The 26,409-nt window shown below is 52.7% G+C and overlaps 1 protein-coding gene across 10 annotated transcripts in view; it reads right to left on the bottom strand.

Annotated features, from left to right (window-relative positions):
- The window catches only part of NCOR2 (nuclear receptor corepressor 2), a 239,145-nt gene that overhangs the window by 127,724 nt on the left and 85,012 nt on the right, over positions 1–26,409 (bottom strand). For all 10 annotated transcript variants that reach the window (XM_055550325.1, XM_055550328.1, XM_055550331.1 and 7 more), the window contains 5 exons: positions 24,950–25,077; positions 22,733–22,910; positions 15,338–15,517; positions 10,776–10,889; positions 1,464–1,520 (listed from right to left, as the gene is read on the bottom strand). In XM_055550325.1, coding sequence (XP_055406300.1) covers positions 1,464–1,520; positions 10,776–10,889; positions 15,338–15,517; positions 22,733–22,910; positions 24,950–25,077 — 657 coding nt within the window. The remainder of the gene's footprint in view (positions 1–1,463; positions 1,521–10,775; positions 10,890–15,337; positions 15,518–22,732; positions 22,911–24,949; positions 25,078–26,409) is intronic.

The raw sequence follows: 26,409 nt of genomic DNA, 5'->3' as shown, positions 1-26,409 counted from the left end.
TCTTTAAATGGGAGAATTGTATGGTGCGTGGATTACGTCTCAATAAAGCTACTTAAAAGCTTTTTTAAAAAGAGGCTGCGAGAGACATCTCAGAAAGCATGCCCAACGGGAAGCAAGAGCTCAGGCTGGGAGCTTGTCACCCATCGCAGGAGGAGCGCTGGGCTCTGCCCTTGAGCCATAGGAGCCCCTGCTGCTGCTGCTGCTGCTGCTGCTAAGTCACTTCAGTCGTGTCCGACTCTGAGCCCCTATCCCAACCCAACTGCCTGTGTGGCTCTGCCCCTGCGAGGACCTGGGGACAGGAAGAGTCCAGCTGCTCACAGCTCCACAGCGGCCCATCCGCAGCCGGCCCCCCAGGCTGGACAGCGGCTGTCACTGCAGAGAAAACTCCAGGGACAAAAGTTGCACCCTCTGAGGCGACCACAACACCGAGTGCCTGCCGTGGGCCAGGCGCTGGGCCAGCGAGCCTTTACCGCGCACGACTTCACTGGTCCCTCATCAAGATCCACAGCGTCCCCATTTCACAGCTGAGAAAACCGAGTCCTTTTCCCAAGGCCACGCGGCAAACGCAAGGTGGGGCCAAGTTTAAAATTAGGCTCCAAACGCATAAAACTTTATTTCTGCCCCCCAGCCAGTACACACATGCAGAGACCCTCGCGCCATCCAGTAGGCGCATCCCCCGTGCTGTGCCCCCATCTCTGCACCCACCCACGCCATGGGACAGTGGTCCCGGGCAGGCGGGAGCTCTGGCCATCTCTCCCAGGACTCCAAAGCCACTGGCCGGGAGTTTCCGCGCTCCCGTGCTTCCTATCCCTGGTGACACAGAGGGTGACAGGTGCCTGAGAGAGGAGAGGCCTGGTCTGCTTCCCGTCTCTGCTGCCGACGTGGCATCTTCCCATCAGCAAAATGGCACTGACAGTGGTAACAATAACAGCAACAACTAACGCTCCACCCTCACTGTCTCAGTGGTGGCGTGTTCAGGGCGCCACAAAAAGGTGCATGGCTCATCTTCACTAATGGGTATGTGAGATCATTCGTCCCAGTTTACAGATGAGGAAACAAAGCACAGAGAGGTTAAGACACCTGCTCAGGGTCACACAGCTATGAAGTCACAGACCTGCGAGTTGAACCCAGATCACCCGGCCCAGAGCACGGGCTTTCTGCGACCAGCTAAACCACACGGGTTGGACTCCAACTAGTCAATCTTGCAGCTCAACTGGCCAGGCTTGGGAGCAGAGCCGGAGGGCTGACACACCCCCACCTCGCACCCAGCGCGGCCCGGCCCACCTGCCCACTGTTATCTGCCTGTCCCTCTTATCAGAGGGTGGATTTCCTGTCTCCTCCAGAGGACAGGGCAGCTTGGCAGCAGACAACTTCCTCCTTGCCTCCACACCCACCTGCCGCCCCGTCCACCTCTCCAGCTACCCTCCGCTTCCCAGAGCACCCCACCCTGTTCCCCAGCTCACCAGCTCCACCTGGGGCCCCAGGCCTTCCAGAATCCGATGTGCAGCCTCGGCCTTCTTCTGCAGGGGGACGGAGAAGAGAAAGAATTAAAAAAAAAAAAGGACACCCAAGGCGTGCGCGCGCGCGCACACACACACACACACACACACACACACAGAACAGATTATAAATAGAGGCCTCCTCCTGGAACACCAAGCAGCTGCCCAGCCCAGCACGCCCATCCAGGCCCCAGGGGCGGGGGTGGGGGGCGGGGAAGTTCCCCCTCGCCAGCCCTCCCTGGGCTGGAGACCAACACGGAGAGGCCTGAGCATCCCCACAGCAGCCCTGGCAAGCCCGCCAAGTTTCGATTCGAACAAACACACCCTGTTCTCTGGTGCCGGCTCCCCCGAAGCCCCCAGCTCAACGCACTCCCCCCCACCAGGGCCCAGAGTGGGCACAGATCCCCGGCCAGGCCTCGAGATGCCTTCCTCTGCCTTGGAAGCCTGGAAGCCGGCTGAGTGTCTCCAATTACCTCGGAGCTGGTGCCGCCAGTGAGGGGGGAGGAGGCGGGGGAGAGAGGGCGAGATAGAGGCACGGGGAAGATACCCTTTCTAGGATTCTTCTATTTCACAATCATGTGACTATTTCTGAGCTGCCCTGGGGCTCGCCGCCTCCCTCCCCACTCACAACTCGGGACTTATTAGGAAAACAGGAACGTATGGCAGAAAGGGCTAGGTGACTGCGAATTCAACAGGCTGGACCCTGACCATAAGGGTGGACGTTGTGTCCGCGCCAGGCCCAGTTCTGGGACCACAGGGCCCACTTGGCTGGGCAGGCTGGGGGATGGGGTGGGCACAGAGCTGGGAAAGGTGGCTTCAGAGGATGTCTCTATCAGATGGAAAGCGGGGTGCCCACAGTGCACACGTTGAGAGACCTGAGACCCTCCCGTGACCCAGGACAGGCTGGGTGCTTACGACTCAGCCCGACTCAGGGAGACCAGCCAGGACTCGGCGTGGACCGGCAGGACAGGCCAAGCAACTCACCATTATCAGATTGAAAGCCTCCCCCAGTGATCCCCCAATCCAGACCCACTGTACGGGGGTGACCCAGAGCCCCGGAGGACATGGCTGTCAACAGAACTGGAGGCCCAGGTGTCACAGCAGGGAGGAGGCGTGCTGAGGACCAGCCTCACCAGCCCCCGTGCCAGAGGGCAGGTATGTAGGTGGGCTCAAGCTGGCACCGAGGACGGCTCTGCCTAGAGCCCTGGGCCCAGCCCACCCAAGAACAAGCCATGATCTCGGCCCCCTTTGTGTAAAGCCAGAACCCTGAGAGCAGTAGCCTCAGAGTGTGGCTGGGGGCCAGAAAATCTTCCGGGAGGGTGGTGCAGATGATTATCGTTAATGATGGCCATTTTATTGAGAACCTACTATGAGTCAAGCATTGGGTACACGGCATGCATTAGTAGTATTTGAATCACACATAACACGGAGTCAGGGAGATAGAAATATCCCCATTTTACAGATGATGAAACTAAGGCACAGGAAAATAGTATAAGAAGTCTTTCTTCTGATCTCCAGGCTCCAAGAAGGGAGAAAGACAGGAGCTGGTCCTATCCAGGGCCTCCCCTAGACTTAGGTCCCACGTCTTCTTTGAGTTGTGGCAGGTACCAGTCTGGCAGTCACTGCAGACCACCCCAGCCCTGGTCACATCACAAAGCCAGAAACTGTCAGCCATGGGGGACCAAAGATGGAAGAATTCCCTAGCTGGACCAGAAGGACTGGGTACAGGGTAGCGAGAGGACAGAGTCGCTTCCACAAACATTTGAGCAGCCACTCTGTGTTAAGCACCACGGCATGAAACAAAACGAATAATATCAGCCTCTGTCTGTAAAAAAGCGAGGCTAGTGGGCAGTTAGTCATGAGCAGTGATGGCAGGTTAGTATGCTCAGGCAGGAAAGGTACGTGAGGTATACAAGGGAGTCATTAAGTGGGTCAGAGTCACTCTCTCCAGAAAGGTAAAAGGAGGGATACACAATCGGGGTTTTGACGAATGAATAGGAGTTTATGCGTATTCATGAGGCTCTGTGGAGATGGGCAACTGCCCATTGAGACAAAGAGGTGACGTCAAACACAGGAAGGGCAGGGCTGGAGAGACTGGGACACTGGAACTGCCACATCACATCCCTGGGCCCAGGTCTCAGATCCGGGACCCATACGGGGGCTCAGGAAGCCTGTGTCCTATGAACCAAAGAGGATACCATCTTCTACCACATCCTGTCTCCGGAACACAAGCACCTGGGCAGGGGCCTTCCTGCAGCCCCTGCAGAAGAGAGCAGCAAAGAGACCCTTCCCGACCTTCCAAAGCCACAGGGAGCCCAGGTGATGAGGCACAGCCCAGGGCAGCCAACTCTTGTCACACAGCCGGTGTGAAAGCTCCTTTGCTCCCTAACAGGCCTTCCCCCAAGCTCTGCGCTGAAGCCCTGAGTGGCCCTGGGGCCTTTTTAAGACAACTCAATTTCCAAAAGGTCACGCAGGGAAAAGAAAATGACATGACATCTTTAGGACTGTTATGGAGCAGTCCTAAAGATGCCGCAATGCTGGAACACGGGACAGCAGGGTGGTCAAGAGCAAGGCCACACGGGCAGCCGGACTGGGCTCTGATCCACTTGCCAGCTGTGTGGTCCTGGACAAGTCCCTTCACCGCCTCTGAGCCTCAGTTTCCTCATCTACGAAATGGGGACAAGAGCAGCACTGCCCCATGCAGCTGTTGAGAGAATTAAATGAACCAACACACATTCCGAGCTAAACTCAATCAGGATCTGGCATGTGGGGAGCGCTAGGTAAGGGCTAGCTGTTATTACTGCTGTCAACAATAACGAGGCACACAAGGCCACGGCTCACACCAGGTGACCCCCTACACGTGCCAGGCCTGGATCCCTTGTAAGCCTCATTTACACACAAGGAAGCCGAGGCTGGGGTCACGCAGCTCAAGTAGCTGGTAAAGGATGGGACAGGCAGGCCCTGAACTGGCACCCCACCTCCTCATGTCTTCCGGGGGGGCTTCTTCCACCTCATGCTACACATCGTGGCTCCCAGGCTCTCTGGTCCGCTTTGCAGGGGCAGGGCGGTGGAGGCAGCGGGGAGGGGCTGCCATTGGGAATCTGCTTGGTGGTTTCCAGCGAGCTAGGGCAGTCAGGATGCAAGTGGATGTCCCGCCTACTGGGCTCCTCCCCTAGGTGGGCACGGCTTTCGAGAAACACACAGCTGTCCATCAGGGACCCACATCTGGGAGCCCCCTCTGCTTTAACCCTCAGCAAGTCACTTCAGCCGCACACGTGCTGACTCAAACACATGTGTATCCACACAGTCATCCTACTGGAACACACACACGTGCACAGACATACAAATGCATAGGAATCACATGCCCCACACATGCTAAGCCACACACAGGGACACACACACACACACACGCACACACGCACACAGCCCTCAGTAGGTCTGCCCACGTAAACAAATAAACACATACATGGGTGGGGTACAAGCGCACACGTGTCCCCTGCAAGGTGGCTCCAACACACAATTTGCACACATGAAAACAACTGTCCACTGTTACACATGTACCCACACACATGTAGACATGAACCGCTCCCCCCAAACACACACACACAGTCCCAGTTCTTGGGCAGGAGGGCCAGAGCCTCACCCTGACCAGACCCCTGGCCAGCCCCCCGCCCCTTGAAGCCCCCAATCTAGCTCCTCCAGTCTGAGCTCCAAGCCTCACCCTTCTCTTCTGCAGAAAGGAGGCAGCACCAGGAAATACCCACCTACCCACCCAGAAAGTCTGGGACCCCCGCACCCCACTCTAGGCTGCACCACCCTCCCCTCCATACTTGGCAAGTGCTGCAGCCTTTCAGGGGAGCAGTTACCCCTCCCCCCAGGCTCAGCTTCCTCATCTGTAGCTGCAGCCAAAAGACCCCGTCCAGAACCTTTCCAGGTGCGGGACGGAAGTGACCTAGTGCTGAGGTAGAATTCATGGGCTCACGTTAACTCAAGAGCACAGCACTCCCTACATGCACAAGAATCTGGAGGAAGCCTTGGACTCCAGGGCTAGTTATGATGGACAGACACAGAGGCAGAGGCGGGGCTCAGCCTGGGATGCCCGTATCACAACTCGAGTGGGAGGGGAGTCTGAAGCTGGGCATTGGGGTGCCTGGACTCCCAAAATGCTCTACAAAATGCTACACATTCTTGGTTTTTACTGACAGAATTTATTCATCTTTGTCCGGCTTAGTCCTAACCACACTGTATACACACTTTACTAGAAAGATGCTTAAAATCTAAGACAAAAAAGGACTTGGTTCTTACTCTCTGATTTCCTCCTCATCCCTTAGCAATCGGAGGGCCCTGCCTCCGTGAATTCTGCCTCCTCACCATCTTCGGAAGGGGCTGTCATCCTCTCCACTGGACAGGTCCTTCTACCTTTTCCCAGCGGTGCCCATTTGTGCAGACTTAGCTCAAGTCACCTCTAGGAAGTCTGCCTGGATTGCCCACTGCCCTGAACTACAGAGCCAGCACCATGCAAATTGTGTCTTATTTGTATAAGAATGTGTAAACATCCTTCGCTAGTGCTGTGTGTGTGTTTGTTGTACCCAAACTCAAAGTGTGAGCCTCTTCCCACACCCGCCAGACCTCCACCTCCAACCCCTACACATTCCCTTTGAAGATCAAACGAGAACCCAGCCCCTCTGTGAGCCTCCACATGTGCTGCAGCCCCCACAGAAGGCACTCCTCAGGTCGGTGGCCCACCCACGGCTTCCAAGAAGCCTTTCCCAATCCCGGCCCTGCCCCGCCCTGCCCGTTCCTGCCCCTTGGGGCCTGCAGCAACCCTGCCTCCTGCCTTGCCATCTGCGTGCACCTGCCTGGCCCCACCCACACAGGCAGCTCCACCCACGCATGCTGGCGCCTCATCCATGTGCCCCGAATGGATAATGAACCCGAGTCCAGTCTGCAGAAGAGCTAGGCAGGCTCTGCCCTGCAGGAAGCCGCATTTTCCAGCCGGCGTGGCATTTAAAGATAGACCCTTGTGTCCGCCTCTCAGAGGAACCCGCAGAGAAGGAAGGAGGATTAAAATTTAATCCGATTGATCCCCCAAGGGGTAGTAAGTCCTGACTGCTCCTGCCCACCCGGCCTCTAGCCCTTGAGGCTTGGCCCTGGTAGGGGCACCCCCGCCAACCTTCACTGGGGACACAGGCCAGTCCCACCCAAAACTAGAGGACTCTTTGTGGGGAGAGTCTCCCACCTCTCTGGCATTCATTCATCTGTTCAACAGATACTTAATAAGCACCTACTGTGTGCCAGGCGCTGGAGATACAGCTGGGAAAAAAAGAATCCTCGCCCTCATGGAGCTTCTAATTCACAATAAACAAACAAAATATAAATTATGTCCAGTGGCGACAATTAAAGCCAGGGAGAGGAGGTGCTGATGGGTTTTCAGGATTAAACAGAGGGTCAAAATGGACCTTAACCAAAAAGGGGACATTTGAGCAAACAGCTGAAGGAGTAAGAGTGAGACAGCCCAACGGGGGAAAAAGGAGCTCCAGGCAGAGGATGTGGTCAGTGCAAAGGCCCTGAGGCAGAAGCATGCCTGAGTGTTCAAGGAAATCCAAGGGTCTGAGGCGGGAGCAAGGGGTGGGGTAGATGAAAGGAAAGAAAGAGGGACTGGGACAAGGACAGGCAAATTCTTCAGACCCATGGTGTGCCTGAGGGGTAGGGGATGGGGGGGGGTGGTGAGGAGTGGTTTCAATACGTGAACCGTGAACTTCCAGATGTTCAAGCTGGTTTTAGAAAAGGCAGAGGAACCAGAGATGAAATTGCCAATATCCGCTGGATCGTCGAAAAAGCAAGAGAGTTCCAGAAAAACATCTATTCCTGCTTTCTTGACTATGCCAAAGCCTTTGACTGTGTGGATCACAATAAACTGTGGAAAATTCTGCAAGAGATGGGAATACCAGACCGCCTGACCTGCCTCTTGAGAAATTTGTATGCAGGTCAGGAAGCAACAGTTAGAACTGGACATGGAACAGAGTGGCTCCAAATAGGAAAAGGAGTCCGTCAAGGCTGTATATTGTCACCCTGCTTATTTAACTTATATGCAGAGTACATCATGAGAAACGCTGGGCTGGAGGAAGCACAAGCTGGAATCAAGATTGCTGGGAGAAATACCAATAACCTCAGATATGCAGATGATACCATCCTTATGGCAGAAAGTGAAGAGGAACTAAAAAGCCTCTTGATGAAAGTGAAAGAGCAGAGTGAAAAAGTTGGCTTAAAGCTCAACATTCAGAAAACGAAGATCATGGCATCTGATCCCATCACTTCATGGGAAATAGATGGGGAAACAGTGGAAACAGTGGCAGACTTTATTTTTTAGGGCTCCAAAATCACTGCAGATGGTGATTGCAGCTATGAAATTAAAAGATGCTTACTCCTTGGAAGGAAAGTTATGACCAACCTAAATAACATATTAAAAAGCAGAGACATTACTTTGCCAACAAAGGTCCGTCTAGTCAAGGCTATGGTTTTTCCAGTGGTCATGTATGGATGTGAGAGTTGGACTGTGAAGAAAGCTGAGCACCAAAGAATTGATGCTTTTGAACTGTGGTGTTGGAGAAGACTCTTGAGAGTCCCTTGGACTGCAAGGAGATCCAACCAGTCCATTCTGAAGGAGATCGGCCCTGGGATTTCTTTGGAAGGAATGATGCTAAAGCTGAAACTCCAGTACTTTGGCTACCTCATGCGAAGAGCTGACTCATTGGAAAAGAGTCTGATGCTGGGAGGGATTGGGGGCAGGAGGAGAAGGGGACGACAGAGGATGAGATGGCTGGATGGCATCACCGACTTGATGGACATGAGTTTGAGTAAACTCCAGGAGTTGGTGATGGACAGGGTCACAAAGAGTCAGACATGACTGAGCGACTGAACTGAACTGCTATCTCCTCCATCAGAAAGCCACTGTGAGTGGGGCAGGAGGCCAGGGTCCCTGCTGCACCCCAGTGCCTGAAACAGTGGCAGGCCCAGAGCAGATGCTCAGTTACACAGTTGCTGAATGAGTGAGTAAATGAATGAATGAACAGGATGAGTGTGATGCATCCAGAGCACCTCAACTTGCCAGGCAGGGAACTGCTCTCAGAAGCTCAGGACCTAGGGTTTGAGTCCCAGTCTGCCACTCACTACCTGTAAGGCCTTGGAGAAATTACCGAGAGTTTCTGTTTCCTCATCTGAAAATATGGAATGGGGGGCTGGGGGAAGGCCAGTGTCTTTCACCTACTGTCAGGACCCCATCAGGATGAAATCAGCATAAATGGGCATAAAGTCCCCAGCCTGAGGTGCTGTTGGGGTGAAGAGAGGACAATACCACCCGAGGATCAGGGGGCCTGGGGTGACAGCTCTAGGGGCTCTGCCTTTGCCCCCTCTGCCACAGGCTCCTGGAGCCAATTCATTCTTGGTTCTGATCCCCAGCCTCAAAACTCACTTGCTGTGCAACCCCAGGTAGGTCACTTTCCCTCTCTGAGCCATGGTTTCTTTATGAGTAAAACAGAGAGAATAATAATACTTATCTTATGCAGGTCTGGAGAGAATTCAGTGAAATCATGCAAAATGTAAACAAATACAAGAATAAAAGAACAATGACGATAGCAATTAACAGCCCCAGCTTAGCACCTACATGGTGGCAGGCACTATTCCAAGGACACTACATAATGAACTTATTTAATCCCCACACCTTGGTACAAGGTAGGTGCTATAATTATCATCATTTCACTGGTGAGGACGATGGGTTACAGGGAGGCTTAAGAAATATGCCCAAGGTCACAGAGCCAGAAAATAGAGAGATGAGATCGAACCTAGGATATCTGGCTAAAGTACACACAGCTGCTTTAGTTCTCCTATCATTGATCGTTACTGGTTGACTGGATGGGAAGCCAGGGTGTGAGAGGTGACCAGCCCTGACAGGCCTGGCACACAGTTCCCAGGCTCCCAGCAAGTTCAGTATCATCCTGCATCTATTGCAGTTTCAAGAAATGATGGCATAGCCAAACCAGTTGATCCAATAGTTTCCTGCCTGGAGCTACAGCCACAGGCACCAACCACATGTTCCCAGGCTCTAGAGTTAGCCATCCAAGCCATGGGACACCATGGACTCTCCAGCGCCTGCCTGGACCCTAAGCACTGATCCAGCAGCCAGGGGCAAATCTCACAGCAGAGACAGCTGGGAAGCATGGTCAGGAGCCAAGGACAGGAGCAGGGGGGAATCACAGGAGTCTATCTGTCACACTTCACTGTATGACCACAGACAAGGAGCAATCCCTCTCTGGGCCTCAGTTTCCTCTCCTGTAAAATCAAGGAGGGGACTCAACATCCACAGGCCCTGAGCACATTTGAAAAGAGTCAACTGCAAATCACTGAAGCTGAGCTCTTAGTGGTTTGACTGAGGAAAATGGGGAGCTCACCACCTCACCAGATAACAGATTCCACTTCAGTGCAGCTTCAGCCTGGGGGTTCAGCCCCCTGTGAGACACTCTACTTTGGGTACCCTGAGCCCCTTCCCCTTCAGACACCCAACAGCTGCCCTCCAAAGATCCCTAGGAGGCTCCACAGTCTGCTACAGACTCTATGTTCAACCATCCCAACAGCCCTTTCCAGGGCTCAGTGTAAACAGAGGCCAGTGTCGACAAATAATGCCCTGGGATCTGACAGCTCACGGGTTCAAATCTCAAGCCCACCACTTCCCAGCTGTGTGACTTTAGACAAGTCACTTAATGTCTCTGGGCCTCGGTTTCTCCCTGTGTTAATTGGAAACAATCACCATACCTACTCTCTGACGACTGCTATGTAAAAAAACTTAGCACATCACCTGAAAAGAAGGAGCTGTTCAACTAATGTTACTGTTATGACAAATAATATTACTACTGTCTTTGCATTACAGGAATTTCTTCTGAGTACCTAAGTGATTACCCATCCCCCCCAATGATCAATTGACCCCTGAAGCTCTCCCATGACTTAACGCCTGCATTTTCATTTGCATCCCACAGGCCAGCCACGGTCCAAACCACAGCCACACCAAGATGGGTCTCCAGTGGCCACCCCTTCCCCCTCCTACTCACAAACCCAGATCTGTGGGAAGGTGGTCACAGGGATGCCCATTTCACAGATGGGAATACTGAGGCCCCGGGAGAGAGTCAGATCCTTCACAGTGACACCTGCCTCCCACCTGGTGGCCAGCACAGGGCAAGCAGGAAAAGGTGGGGCAGGGGCTATGAAGGACAGAATGGGGCATACCCGGTTCTCGTCGTAGATGATCTGCACCAGGCTGCGATGCTTAGACTCGATGGGCGGTGGTGACACGGGCTTCTCAGGCTCTGGCGGCTTGGCGGCCTCCTCTTCCAGCTGTTGCTGTGGGGAGCGAGGAGAGTGTAGTGGTGAGCACGCCGGCAGGCGGAAGGAGAGGCAGCTCCCCCAACAGCGGGGGCGGCTCCTCGTTCAGCCAGGCTGGTGGCCCCAAACAGGAAGTCAGGCTGCTAACCATTTCCTCTGAGTCACCCACAGGGACTCCAAGCCCTGGAGAGGCCCCAGCTCCCACAGGGAAGGGCCTGACCAGGGCTGGCTCCAGACTCTGCTGCCAGCCTACCTGGGTGTAAGTTCAGCCTTGGTGATTTACCAGCTAGGTGAGTATTAGCAAGCAGTTTAACCACGCTGTGCCTCCGTTTTCTCATCTGTAAAGTGGGACTCATGGCCGTGCCTCCTGGATGAGTTAATTTATGTACAGTCAGACTGGGGGCTCACTGAAGGTGACCCATCATCCATCATTACTAACACATGCACCGTCATCCTCAGGAGAGGCTATGGAGACTCTGGAGCCAAACTGTCCATACTGGAACCCTATTTCTACAACAGTAAGTCTCCTACACATGAACCTTTGAGTTGCAAACTTTCAAAGATGCAAGCATGCCCCTGTATGCCAGCTGTTGTAATTACTGTAATTTTCAAGGTCCTGTAAGATTACAGATGGTTATTTTTTGTGTTTGTTTTTCATGTATTATTTGTGTGAAAAGTATTATGAACCTATTACAGTACAGTACTATATACCCGATTGTGTTAGTTGGGTACCCAGGCTAAGTGTTGGTTGAGAGTTAGTTGCTCATAGCGAAAGTCACTCAGTCATGCCCAACTCTCTGTGACCCCGTCGACTGTAGCCCGCCAGGCTCCTCTGTCCATGAAATTCTCCAGGCCAGAATACTGGAGTGGGTAGCCATTCCCTTCTCCAGGGGACCAAATCCAGGTCTCCCATGTTGCAGGCAGATTCTTTACTGTCTGAGCCACTAGGGAAGCCCAAGAAAACTGGAATGGGTAGCCTATCCCTACTCCAGAGGATCTTCCCAACCCAGGGATTGATCCAGGGTCTCTTGCATTGCAGGCAGATTCTTTACCAGCTGAGCTACCAGGGAAGCCTGTGTAACTTTGTTGGACTAAGGTACAAATTGGACTTAGGAATGTGCTTTTGGAATGGAACTCATTCATATGCAGCGGACTAACTGTATTTACTTGCTGTGTAACCTTGAGAAGTTGCTGAACACCCCCAAGTGAACTCCCGCAAGCCTCACTTTTCTCATCTGGAAAATGGGGATAATAAAAGGTTCTATCCTAGAGAGTTGATGTGAGGATTAAATGAGCTGGTGCACACAAAGCACTCAGCACCTAATGAGCAGCTTCTCATCATCATTATTATCATTGTCATCTGCCCTGTGGTCTTAATATTGGACCGTCCTCCTCCAAACACCATAAAAGACATCCCTGCATGCTGTTATCTGCTTTATACCAAAAGGGCAAAGCAAAAACCAGAGAGTTTAAGACACTGGCCCAAAGTCACACAGGAGGCCAATGCCCGGGGAATACAATCTGACAGGGCATCTTTGAGGGAGATGAGAACACTGTTCTTTGCTCATAAGGCTCGCACACCCTGCCCATGACCATGAAGCAAACCTTATGAACTCAAAAATACAGCCAAGAGGGGGGGCCATGCAGAAAGTCTGAAGCCAGGCTGGTTGAGCCAAGCTGCCTCAGTCCCACAGTGACCCCTAGTGGTGGCTTTCAGAAGGACAACCAGCCCTCAGAAAAACATTGAAATCCCTCCAAAAAGTGTGAAAGAAACTACGCCAAGAAATGGAAGGCATGCATAGCCAGGAAGAAGATTCTCACCAATCAGTGAAGGGGACCCTCCCTGAGACACTAAAAATTAAACACAGAGTTACTGTAGGACCTAGAAATTTCATCCCTAGATACAGATCCAAAGAACTGAAAACAGGTGCTCAAACAGAAACACAAACACAAAAGCTCACAGCAGCACTCTTCGTGATAGTCAAAAGGTGGAGGCAACCTAAATGTCCACCAACTGATGAACGGATAAACAACTGTGGACCATCGATCCATACAGCGGCATACCCGCCACAAAGGGAATGAGGCTGGCAGAGGCTGCAACAGGGATGAATCTTGAAGACATGCATACCGAGTGAAGGATGCCAGACAAGAGGCCACAGGGTGTTTGGTTCATTTACAGGAAATGTCCAGACAAATCCGCAGAGACAGAAAGCAGGTTAATGGCTGGTGGGGCAGGGAGAAGGGGAGTGGCTGCTAGTGTGCACAGGGGTCTTCTCTGGGGGTCATGAAAATGTCTTGGAACTAGATGGAATGGTCCTCGTACAACGCTGTAAACGGACTAAATGCCGCTGAATTGTTCACCTTATAAAGAGTCATTTTATGTTTTGTGAATTTTATTTAAAAAAGAAAAATGCCAAAATGGAATTTCTTTTTTTTTTTTTAATCTTGCTATCGAGGGCTGCCCTGGGCCACCTGGCTTCCAGCCTTAGTCACAAACGTGTGCACACGGCCTGTAGCTTCAGCCTCACCCCGAAGCCAGGCCTGGGGGACCTAAAGGCCCAGCACTCTGCTGGCCTTGGCATAACTGCTGACTCCAACCAGGGCCCGGCCTCCCCACATGGCGTGTTGCCGTCCTGGAAACCCACCCACTTCCCGCAGTAGGCCAAGCCTCACTGACTGGCCAGGCTGCCGGACCATCCTCAGGTCCCCCAGGCGAGCGACAGTCCCGAGGTCTCTTGGAATCAATGCTCCCCTCCCCTTGTATAACTTTCAAAGCCTGTCACACTGCCCTAAACTGGCCTCCAGGAAGCGTCTCTCACCAGCCTTCCTTCCACTGCCTATGGTGGCCAGAATGAGTCCTTGGGTCCGTCATGGAGCCCATGCATCCTTACCTGGAGGGAATCAGGTGTGACCCTGCTTCCCCCAGGGTCAAGACAGGAGTTACACTGAGTCAGTCCGCAGTTTTCAAGGAGCACCTACTCTGTGCCAGTGTTGCTAGGAGCACAGCAGGGAACAGGAGAGAAGAACCCTGCTTCTGGACTTCCCTGGTGGTCCAGTGGTTGAGAATTGGCCTGCTAACGCAGGAGACATGGGTTCGATCCCTGCTCCAGGAAGATTTCCCATGCCGTGGAGCATCTAAGCATCATGCCCCACAACTACTGAAGCCCGTGCACCCAAAGCCTGCGCTCTGCAACGAGAGAAGCCAGTGCACTGAGAAACGTGCACACAACTAGAGAGTGGCCTCCCGTTCACTGCAGCTAGACAAAGCCTGAGCGCAGCAGCCAAGACCCAGCACAATCGAACACTGAATTAAATAAATAAACACAAGTTTAAAAAAAGAAGAACCCCGCTTTTCCACTGTAGTCATGAGAAGACCACAACATCACAAAACAAACTACACATCCGTTCAAATGGTGACACCATTCAGCAGGGTGACGAGATCAGCCAACTCCCTATAAAGGCCCAGAAAGTAAATATCCTGGGCTTTGCTGGCCACACAGTCTCTTTTGTGACCACCCAGCTCTGCGGTTGAATCATAAAAGCAGCCACAGACAATGTGTAAACAATTGGATGTGGCTGTGTGCCAATAAGGCTTTATGTACAAAAATAAGCATTGAGCCACATCTGGCTGGATTTGCTGACCCCCAGGAGAAAGAATGGGTGGTGATGAGAACTCCTATAAAGGTCGGGGGGGGGGGGGGGGGTTCTCCTCTGTGGAGGGAACATCTGAGCAGACACCTGAAGATGCCAGAGAGAGAAGCAGAAGAGCCAAGAAAAAGTAAAAATAAAATTATAAAATTAATCTTATTATTCTTTATGTCAACTTTTCCTTTATTTCAATGACAATGATGACTTCTTTTCATCACGTGACTCTGTCCCTTCCTCACAACCCTAAGAGGTACTGTCATGTCTGTGCCCATTTTACAGACAAGCAAACTGAGGCTCGGAGAGGTGAATGCTCTGAGGCAGAGGTAGGAGGTCCAGCTCATCCAGATTCCAGAGCCAGGGCCAGAATCATGTGAAATTTTCCTTTACATTATAGATGAGGAAAGGGAGGCACAGAGAATCAACTGTCTACCCCACAGCTGTTCATTCCTGTGCCATCCAGGACAGCAGCCACATTTGGTTATCCAAGTGTACAGCTCATTTAATTCAAATTAAACTAAATTAAATATTCAGTTCCTCAGCTGCACTAGGCCCATTTCGAAGGCTCAACAGTCACATGTGGGTAGTGGCTACCATTTTGGACAAGGCAGATCCAGAACATTTCCATTAGGAAGTACCAATAGGCAGCACCGCACAAAACAGCTCTGCTGTCCAATAAACATAAAGGGCGTAAAAATGAGTCGGCACACAGGCCGTGCTCACCACACGCTAACAACTGCAACTCCTACTATGTTATCTGCTCAGCTGCAGCTGCTGCTGGATCGGAAACTGAGACCCACCATTCCCCTACCCACCCACACCTGCTTCTTCTTCAGTTTGGAGATCTGCTGCTCCACCATGGTGATCTCCCGGTCCACCCGGTCCATGTTCTGGATCAGCTCCTCCTTGGAGAGCCGTGGAGGTACCAGCTCCAGCTCAGGGTCAGCATGCGGGGGGCTGGGAGGAGACACCGGCTCCAGCTTGCCTGTCAGGCTGCGGTCCTGCAGGGGAGGAAAAAAATAGGCAGGGCTCAGGACAGGATGCACCCACCCCCCGAATACACTGAACGTTTCCAGCCATGACTTCAGGTGCCAACACACCCGGCATCTGTTGTGCCGGCCCCCACGTCCCAGACACAAGGTTGCTCACTGATCCCACCTCCCTGCCTTTCCCTCACCGGTCCCCTGCCAGATGCTCCCTCCCTGGCCTTCTCCAGAGTTCAGATCCTTTCTTCTATCTTCCTACAGGCAAGTTTTCCAAGCCTCCCTGCAAGGCCTCCCTCTTCCCTTTCCCCATCACACACCTCTCTCCTACCCTGTTACCCTGCCTGTGTCCTCCCTCCAGATCAAACTCCTCGAGAACTGTCATCAAAACCCACAACCTCCAAATCCCAGGGACTGGCCTCAGTTGACCCTCCAGGAACACTTATTCACGATTCTTAGTCCAAATGAGCAAGTTACAGAATATCATACACACTACAAATCTGGTTTTGTAGAAGATATACACAAACACAAGAAAACTATAAGAATGGGACACAGAGATGTCAAAAGTATTTACTGGGGAAGCGGGAGAAAAGGGGGATATTTTCTCTTTCCTTTTTGTAAGCTGAGGTATTACTTGCCTTCACAGTGTTACATTAGTTTCTGTGGTACAATGAAGTGAATCAGCTATATCTATCTATCTATCTATCTATCCCGTCCTTCTTGGACCTCCCTCTCACCTCCACCCCACATCCCATCCCTCTAGGTCACCAAAAAGCACAGAGTTGAGCTCCCTGTACTGCACAATAGGTTGCCACTAGTTATCTCTTTCACACATGCTAGTATACATATGTCAATCCTAATCTCCCAATTCATCCCACCCTCCTTCCTACCTCTTCTTTTTATTTACCAGTGTTTTTCTGCTTTTCCTTCACTGAATGTTACTCTCTGTGTAATGAAGTCATTTTCCAAAATGTGCTAAAAAAAAAAAGAAACAAAACAAAAAATACACCTTGGGAATTCCCTGGTGGCCCAGTGGTTAGGCCTTCACTTTCACTGCCGAGGGCCTGGGTTCAATCCCTGGTCAGGGAAATCAAATCCCACAAGCCACACAGTGTGGCCAAAAATAAAAACAAAACAAAAATGTGTTAAGCAAACAAGGGAGTCAGTGGCTCCACACCACCAGTGAAAGTTTGTTGAGCATCCAAGGTTGCTGGGAGCACAGTGAGGAGGAAGTAAAATAAAACCCAGTCCTTGCCCCCAGAGCACTCACCTATGTGGCCCTGGGTTCAAATCCCCACCCAGGATCTTCGTGACCACAAGCATATCACCTGCCTCCGTTTCCTCATCTGTACAATGGGACCATTCTCACTTTCTGGCTGCTGTGAGGCTTGAATGAGTACCTATGTGCAGAGGGCTCAGCTCAGAGCCTGGCACACTCTCAGGGCTCCACAGGCACTGGCTGGAGCCGTCCTCCCCAAACCTGGCCCCCGCCCTGTACCATCCTCAAGGCCAAGCCAGCAGCTGTGGCAGAGGAAGCCCCAGGAGTAGCTCCGGGCGGCTGCCTCCCCACCCCCACAGCAGCTGCAGCCAGAGGACAGAGGACACATTATTCGGAGGGACAACTGCAGCCCCGGGGCTGCCAAGCACCACTCTCCCCCCACCCCCTCAGCTCGAGTTGAGCAGAGGCTGTGCCATCTTATGTGTGAGTCAGTTGCTCACTCGTGTTTGACTCGTTGCGACCCTATGGACTGTAGCCCGCTAGGCTCCTCTGTCCATGGGATTCTCCAGGTAAGAATACTGAAGGGGTTGCCATTCTCTTCTCCAGGGGATCTTCCCGACCCAGGAATTGAACCCAGGTCTCCTGCATTGCAGGCGGATTCTTTACCATCTGAGCCACCAGGGAAGCCCTCTGGTGCCATCTTAAGTCTACCCTTTCTGTCCTTGGGGTCTCGGTCCTACACACACAGACCCCACTGAAGCCCACAGAGCCCAAGGATCTGGGGATCACTCTGGCCTTATCATTTCCATCTGAGATGTGGGGGAGAGCAGGTGTCAAGACTCTCAGATCCTCCACACACCCAGAACCCTTGGGGAAAAGGCAGAAGAGGCCCCAAGTCCTTCAATGTGGCCCTGACATGGCTCTGATGTGGCCCTCCATGCTCCTCAGGGACACTCAGGAAACCGAACCAGGCATTCCACTCAGCACACCCTACCCCTCAACTCTGACTGTGGTTCTCCTGGGGGCTGCCACTGCATCCCCATAGCACAGATGAGGGGGCAAGGAACTGGCAGGCACAGGTCTGGCGTGGCTCTAAGCCAGCAGTCAGCACACTTTCTGTACACAGCCAGGTGTAAAAACACTCCAGTCTTTGCAGATCAGACAGTCTGTGCTCCAACCACTCACTCATCATTGCAGTGGGAAAGCAGCCAAAGACAAGACACCCAGGAATGGGCATGGCTGGGTGCCAATAAAACTTTATTTACACACCCAAGCTGAGGGCCAGGATTGGAGCTTACTATGCTCTTAACTCACATAGTTGTCACAGCCCACACGGGAAGTGGAAGTACAGGTTTCCCCATTTTCCAGATGAAACTAAAGATCCAGTGAGGTTCAATGACATGCCTGAGGTCACCAGTCACAAAGTGATAGAGCTTTGGCTTGGAGGGCTCAGGATAAGAGAGACAAGACCTTGATCAGAACTCTCCAGAAGCAGGCAGAGCACGCAACCAGGTGGCAGGGGCTCCTACAGCAGAAACAAGGTCCCCACCACACATTCATTCATCTCTCAGAACCATGTGGCTGGGCAGGAAAGCAAGAGCGAGTCCCTTCCAGGGTCCACGACTCCCTGATATTAGAAGCAAAGCTGTGCACGGAATTAAACCACCTCTAGAGAAATACTCAGAAAGGGTGTGTGTGTGTGTGTGTGTGTGTGTGTGTAACTGCTCCCCAGTAGGAGGGATGAGCTGGGGGACACAGGGACTGCAGGCCTCTGACCCCACAGATGCCAAACTAGAAGCCGCTCACGTACCCTGGCAACTCCGGGCCTTTGTACCAGCTGTGCCCTCTCAGGACTCTACCTGTGTGCCACTTCATATCAGACTGACCGTCCATGCCCCCACCCCCAACCCATATCTGAGCTTTGCCCCTTCCCTCTGTGCACCACAGCACTTGGCTGGTCTCCCCCAATAGCCTCAATCACTTCTCAGCGTTCTTGAGATGAAAGGTTTTGGTGACATGGTTCCCAGAGCCCAGTCCTATTACCTGCTGTAGGAAACATCTCTCCTGCCTTGCTCTGATCTTCCACCAGGACCAAGAAGGAAGGGAGAGGAGCAGGGTGAGAACAAGAACTGTGGACAGGAGGCTTTCAGTGCCAGGACACCCCGAAACAGTTCATCTAATTCAGGGATAATTCTCAAAATGACATGAGCAAGACTGGTGGTCCAGTGGTAAAGAATCTGCCTTCCAACACAGGGGACTTGGATTCGATCCCTGGTCGGGGAAATAAGATCCCACGTGCCTCAGGGCAACTAAGCCTGCACACGGCAACTACAGAAGCCTACATGCTGCAATAAAGAGCACACGCTGCAACGCAGAGCCCAGGCAGCCAGATAAAGAAATAAAAAATTGTAAATAAAATGTCATGAGGGAAAAGATTTCCGTTCCCAAAGCTGACAAGGGCAGCAGAGGGATCAGATGAAGCAGTTGGCAATGACCAGGAACTACTGGAAAAGTTGTTGGAAACTTTTTCTTAAAGTCTTGATGGGGAAAAGCTGTCTTCTTCAATGGTTTCTTCCTCAAGGTGCGGGCTTGGCTTTTATTCTCAGCAAAACTGCACAGACGGGCCCATCAACTGACAAAGTGTGGTCTCTCCATATGATAGAATATGATTCAGCCATAAAAACGAGTGCTGTACAGACCCATGGTACAACACAGATGAACCTTTAAGAACATGATGCTGAATGAGAGAAGCCAGACATAAAACACATATCGGATGATCCCATTGATATGAAGTATCCAGAACTCGTAAATCCATAGAGACAGAAAGCCGACGGGTGGTTGCCAGGGGCTGGGGAGGAGGAAGTGGCTGTTGATGGGTCACGGTTTCTTTCTGGGATGATGAAAATTCTCTGGAACTAGACAGAGATGGTGCACAACTCTGTGAATGTACTAAATGCCACTGATTTGCTCACTTCAACCTGCTTAATTTCATATTATGTGAATTTCACCTCCATCTGACTAGAAGATGCATACCAGAGGGCAAAGAGTGCTTTCTGTGGTGCTGAGTTTTCCAGGAATGAGACTGGGGGAGGCCGGCTACTGGGCCTCCAGATGGTTCTCCCGGTGGCGGCTGGCCTTCATTTCAGTCCAAACCCGCAGGAGGAAAATAATAATCCAATACCCTTACCAGTCGCTAGGTAGCAGTTGGCACCGTTTTCCCCGTCAGATGCCCTTGGCGTAAAAATTCAGGCCAACGTGGAACAGAAAAGCTCATTATGTAAAATTACAGACACAGAGGTAAGCAAAAGCCTTGAGGGCTGGAGAGGACCCCGTGGGGCTCCCCCTTCCTCCGTCTCAGACCCAGGAAAGGGCAGGGCCAGGCTCGGGCACCCACAGTCCACTCCACCAGTCACCATGATGGATTCCAGGACAGGCAGGGGCTTACCCAAAGGCAGAGAGATAAATAGTTCTTGTCTGGAAATGTGGAAACACAGGGAAAGCTCTTTTTGTTGACCTTGAATGTGGGAAGAGGAAGGCCTGGAATCTCAAATTGCCTTCTTGTTAACAAGACCACATGCAAGATGGCAGAGCCAAGAAACGGACAGAGACAGGAACCCAGGGACATGTCACCTGGATCAAGCTGTGCCTGAAGCCAACAATGCTGGGATTTCAGTTATATGAGCCAGGACTCCTGCTTAAGCCAGGTTTGTGTGGGTTTTCTGTCCCTTTCAGCCAACGGGGCCCCAACAGACAAAGAGACTTTCAGAAACGGTGCCGTTTGTGATGATTCTAAAGTCCCCAGAACCAAGTCTGGTGAAGTTCAAAGGAAGCCTCTGATGCCACAGGACTCCAGAGGCTTGAGGGCAGGGAAGCATTATAAAACAGAACATTTTTATATGAAAAAGGAACACAGCCGGAGGGGAAGGGAGCAGTGCTGTTTAAAAAAAAAAAAAAAATCCCATCAAATTCCTATCTCACGCATCCAGCTAAATTCCACACAACAGACGCAAAAAACATCTGAACTCCTTCAGAGTTGTGTTTCTCCCCTGGCTTCTTCCCTTGCCCAAAATGCGCTCATACTTTCCAAATGCTCTTAACAGCCTGGAGCAATTACAGGAGTTGGTCCAGCCAGGCCCCAACACTGGGCCCATCACTCCCCCACACCCATGAGGTCCAGGAAGGGAAGAAACAGACAGAGACAGAGAGAGAAACAGAGACACACAGATACACACACATCCAGGCAGAGAGAGACAGAGACACAGAGACAGAAGCAGAGACTGAGAAAGACTCCCAGAAGGAGAGGAAGCACCCTGGGGCACTCTAAGAAGCAGAGGGATAAGCAGAAGGACACACAGAGCCCCTGTCAGGCCCAGAGACCCTCAGAAGGACCCGCAGGCCTGAGGGCTTGGAGCCCAGTTCTGCAGAGCCATAAGGCAAGCAGCAGAGGCCTGATAGGGGCTGACCAGAGACCCGCACCAGCCAATACTCCAGGCAGAGCCAGATGTGAGCACAGGAGCATGGCCCACTCGAGGCTCTGGTACCTCTGGGAGGACATCAAGCCTCCCTGGTTATGGCCCTGTGTCCCCTGCCACATGCACCCCGCTCCCCCACTACCCAAGACCCTCTTCAGGGAATAGCTTTTCCAACAGCAACATCCCTCCCAGGAGGCTGAGGGGTCACGGAATCTAAGAGGAGGATGCCAGCAAGGGGATGGCAGGATGGCAGGCTCGAAGGGCCAGAGGGACAGCCCAAGGTGGGGATAGCATCCTGGGCAGACCTGGGCCATGTGGGCTTCAGGGCCCACTTCTCACATTCCAGTGACTGCCGGCGAGTGGCTCTCTCAGCCTGCGGTCCCCTATATAAAAGGTGATTATAGGAACTTCCCAAGTGGTCCAGCAGCTAAGACTCTGTGCTCCCAGTGCAGGGGGCATGAGTCCAATCCCTAGTCAGGGAATTAGATCCCACATACTGAAACTAATGATCCCACATGCCACAACTAAGACCCAGCGCAGCTCAGTAAAAATATATACATTTTAAAAAGATGATCGCGGATCAGTCTTCATCCAACTGAGACGGCACAATGGAATTGACAGTCAAATGTACCCGGCCCACAGGCAGAGACTCCACCCATGTTAGTTTATCATCATCATCATGACCAACCCAGGAACCCCGTTTCCTGCCAGTCCCCCTATTAAAGAACCTGCCTCAGCCTGAAATCTCACTATTCAATCCCATCCAGTGTCAGGCAGAGAAGAAGATCCAGCAGGTCCGAGTGGACCACTTCCCTCCCCTGGACTGGCTCCCAGTCCCCACCCACCCCGCTGACGCTGCAGTAAGAAGAGCACTGACCTCACTCAGCAGCTGGGCAGCTGTTAATGAGCTAAGCTGTGTCCCCGTGGTCATGAAAGACCATGATGACACTGCTCAGCACGTGCAGAAAGGACATCCATCGTGCAGCTGGCCAAGGACAAGTGTGTCACCTGGCCACGGTCCCTGCTGCACCCTAGGCAGTGGCAGGGAAATGACAGCCTCTGAGGCAGCTGGCTGACCCTGGGAGACAGAAGCGTCTGAACCACTGGCTGCGATTCCTCCATTTAGATGGAGACCAAAAGAGCTTCTAGGGGTCGGTCCTGGGGTTCACTGGAATGGCAGAAAACCTCTCCCAGCAGCAAACTATGGGCGCTTTACCTATGCACATTCTCCCCCTCCATCTCAGCTGACTCTCTGATTAAAGAAGAGTGAAATGCAAGAGCCCTCCAGGGCACTATGGTCCCCAAGGGTGGGAAACACTTGGGGGCAGAAAACGGGGGTAGGGGAGATGTCCCTCTCCAGCCAAGAAACAGCCCATGGAGCCAAGCTCATCCCTAGACCCTCCTCTCGCTGCCCAGCCTCTGCACACCCTGTGCTCAGTCCCTCCTCCCAGCCTGACACACCCACCCGATTCCTTGCACCCCGCCCAATCACAGCATCACCCAAATCCTCGGAGCAGCTCCCAGCTGGGGGCCAAGCCTTACCTTGGACAGGTCCTCCGAGCCCCCAGGCTGGCCAGCGGCCAGCAGGGGCGAGGGCCGTAGCAGAGGGTCAGGCAGGAGCTCCAGGCGAGGGCGCTTGCTCTCCAGGAACTCCATCTCTGACTTGCCCAGCTCAGGCAGGTACGAGTGGGACTCAGGTCGCAGGTGAAGCTCCTGGGACCTGTGGGGGCGGGACATGACATCACATCTGCCGCCCTCCTTGCTGAGCACGGCCATGAGCCACGCCCTCTTCCACCCTGCAAGGAGTGTCCATCTGCGCAAGGGCGCACAGCGAGGCAGGACTCAAACACAGATTTGTCTTCCTCCGAGTCAGCATTCACTGACGATCTTTATAGCAAGAGAAGGTCCTGGTGACTGCCTGCTCCCTGAGTGTGGTCCCCAGAGCAGTAGCATCAGCCCCTCTTGAGGCTGATTACAAATACACAGTCTTTTGAGTCCTATCCCAACCTGCTGAATCTGACTCTGCATTGAAACAAGATCCTGGGTGATTCATAGGGAAAGTCTGAAAAACACTGTGGGTCTAACACAGATGTTAACACACGTGATGCTATTTGCACATCACTCACCCAGAGCAGATTATCACTAGTCTATCCCAGCACTCTGGCTGTTCAACCTGGCCTTGCCCCCTTCTCAACTCAGCCCAGCAGTCTTACGCAGAGATAGGAGCTGTCCAGCCTAATCACTTGTGACTAATTCTCTTTAGCCCTCCTCCCTAGTAGACCGAGAAGGAAACTGGCCCAGGGAGGTCATGGCCTTGCCTGAGCACACACAGCAGACCCAGGACTCCTAGCGTCCACCTCCAGCCACTGCTGCTGACCAGACAGTCCAAATGCTGCCCCTGCTGAAATGCTTTTCAGGTTCATACTTTTTTCCCCCAATAAACTCAGAATAAGAATCCAGATGCACACCCCCCACCCTGCCTGATCTGGCACCTGTTCACCTTGCCTGCTGCATTCCTGGCCCAGGGCCTTTGACTGGCTAAGCTGGACCACACACACACACCAGCTCTTTCCATGTTAGCTCTTCTCCTTCCTGTCTTAGTGCCCGGGGCATCTCCTCCTAACAGCCATCTCCCTGCCCAGCAAAGCTCGAAACCCTCCCATTGGTTTCTGTGAAGTTTACCCTCTGGATCCCTAATCACCTGTTAACCCCAGCTACCCGACCTCCTTGCCTCTCTGGAACAGTCCAAGGACATTCCCCTCTCCAGGCTTTTGCACATGCTGTTCCCTTCACCTGAAATGCCTTCACCCTGCTCTCCGAATGGCTGGTCACCCCACTCTCCAAATGGCTCTCTGAATGACTGGCTACTTAGTGCCAAGTGTCTCTCCCCTGAGAGGCCTTTCCCAGCCACTCCAGCCAAATAGCAGCCCTTCCCCGCCCAGTAGGAAATAAGTCGCCTGCCCCATTTTAAAGTCATCCTGGGTGTTTGCTGTATCTCCCCTGCTAAGACCATGGGCTCCCTGCGGGCAAGGCTGTCTGTCTAGGTGCCTGTGGGCAGCCACAGCCTATAATATAATAGTTCATCACGTGTTAGAAGCTCAAGACTCTCAAGAGTTCCCTGGTGGCCTAGTGGTTAAGGTGAACCTGCGTGGCCCAGGTTCAGTCCCTGGTTGGGAACCTGAGATCTCATAAGCCACAAGGCACAGCAAAAAATAAAAAAGCTCAGGACTCTTAGCAATGAGTGCTATTACTGTCTCAGGCATCTTCAGGCTCTCTCAGGGCTCTGGCCTGTCCTGACAGCCTCAGCCCTGGCCCTGCTGGGTCCCCACCTGCCACGTGGCCTGCTCCCGCCCACCTGGATTTCACAAAGGCAAGGCAGGCCCAGAGGACCTTGTCTGCCAGCTGAAGGATGGAAGAAGACTCAGAGAAAAAGGGATGATGACAAAGATGGGAGGGAAGGGGAAGGGAGCTCCCCGTGTGAAGCCAGCTGCAGGCACATCCCTCCAAATCAGCAACCCAGCCCCGCTCCCCCACTTGTAGGTGGTCATCCCCTTCTGCCTGGGCCACACACCCAGGGACCCCTGCGGGCCCACAGCGGGAAGTCCGAGGGGCCACATGGCTCTTCCCTGCCCATCTCCAGCCCTGCCCCAGTCACAGGCTGACACACCTCCATTTAACACCTCCCATCCCCACAAGCTCCCCACCAGCACAGGCCTCCACTTCCCCTTCTGAGCAATGGATGCGCAAGCCCCTACTCACCTTTCATTCCCGGGCTGAAATTCAGACAGCAGGGAGGGCCTCCTCCGCTGGGGCTGGATGATGGAGCCGGGCGACAGGTGGGAGGTGTAGTCACGGGGGTGGTGCGGATATTCGAGCAGCCCAACATCCTGCAGAAGAAGACAGGCCAATGAGCACCCACCCCACTGCGGTGTGACCCACACAGCGACCCAGGCCCAGAGCCCCTGCCCGGTGCTGCTCTTCCACCCGGGGAGCCTCCCACGTCCTCTCCCAGCCCTCAGTCCCTGTCCTGCCAGAAGGCATTCCTGGGGCCAGTGGCCACCAAGAAGTGACCCGTTCAGCTAAAGGGCGCCCCACCCTGTCCCAATCTCCCAGTCCTGCCGTCTTTCCCTATGAGACGACCAAGCCCATGTGTTAGCAGAGAAAACCGGAAAAAGGCACAACCTGCGTGTCTGTCTCCAGTGCAGGAGACACAGCAAGACACGGGTCAGGGGAAGTGGGTGACGCAGCAAACACTGACAGTCTGCAAGGCTCAAATACCAGGTTCCAAAACGAAGCACCTACGTGGGAGTGCCCCGTTTGCAGAGGGAAAACCCACACACGTGTGTCTCATACACAGGCACAGCTCAAAGTCAAAAGGATAAACTCCAGGCAAAACCCTCCTTCTTTAGTAATGTGCCATCATCAGCCATTATCATCTGGGGGAAAACAAAACACTAACGAATTAGATGTGCTCCGATTAGCAACTACACGCTGACTGGAGACACATTAAAATGTTAAAAGAAAAAAGAAAGATGGAAACAAGAAGTCTTTCAAAGGAGAAAACAGGACAGGCTTCCTACTCGTACCAGTCCAAATCGATTACTTCTGTCTGCCGAGAACATTCACACTGTCGGTGGCAATCAGCTAGTGATGTCTGGCAAGAGTAAGGCTTGGGAAAGCGTGGGATGGTAGGTGATTTATTTTCTTCTTGGCACCTTTCTGAATTCTCCCAATCTTCCGTAAAATCTAGTCATTCTTTTGCTGTCTGGCTTATTTTTTTTAAAAGCTGTTATTTCTGCAAAGAGAATTAGATGATACCACGTAGGTGTGTTGGGAATGGATGTGTTTCAGACCCTCCAAAACAACAGCATGTAAGAGGCTGGGAGGCTGGGAAGCTGGAGGGGATGAGTAACTAGAATCAAGAGGGATCCTGTCAACTTCAGAGGCTGGAAATGTTGAGGGATGGGCCTTCCTGGGCAGCCCAATGTGGAAGCAAGAGGCTACAAGGCCTCAGGCTAGAGGTAAGTGTCCATCACTCAAACCCTCTGAGCCTCAGTGTCTTCACCATTAAAATGGATGCCTGAATTCCCTGATGGTCCAGTGGTTAGGACTCCACTCTTCCACTGCAGGAGCAAGGGCTCCCTAGTCCCTGGCCAGGGAACTGAGATTCCCGCGTGCCACATGGCGTGGCCAAATAAAAGAAAAGAAAACTGAAATGG

The sequence above is a fragment of the Bubalus kerabau genome, chromosome 16 (genome assembly GCF_029407905.1).
Source record: "Bubalus kerabau isolate K-KA32 ecotype Philippines breed swamp buffalo chromosome 16, PCC_UOA_SB_1v2, whole genome shotgun sequence".
NCBI classification, from domain to species: Eukaryota; Metazoa; Chordata; class Mammalia; order Artiodactyla; family Bovidae; genus Bubalus; species Bubalus kerabau.
Note: the sequence above shows the minus strand (reverse complement) of the source record. Positions and strands in the feature narration are given on the sequence as shown.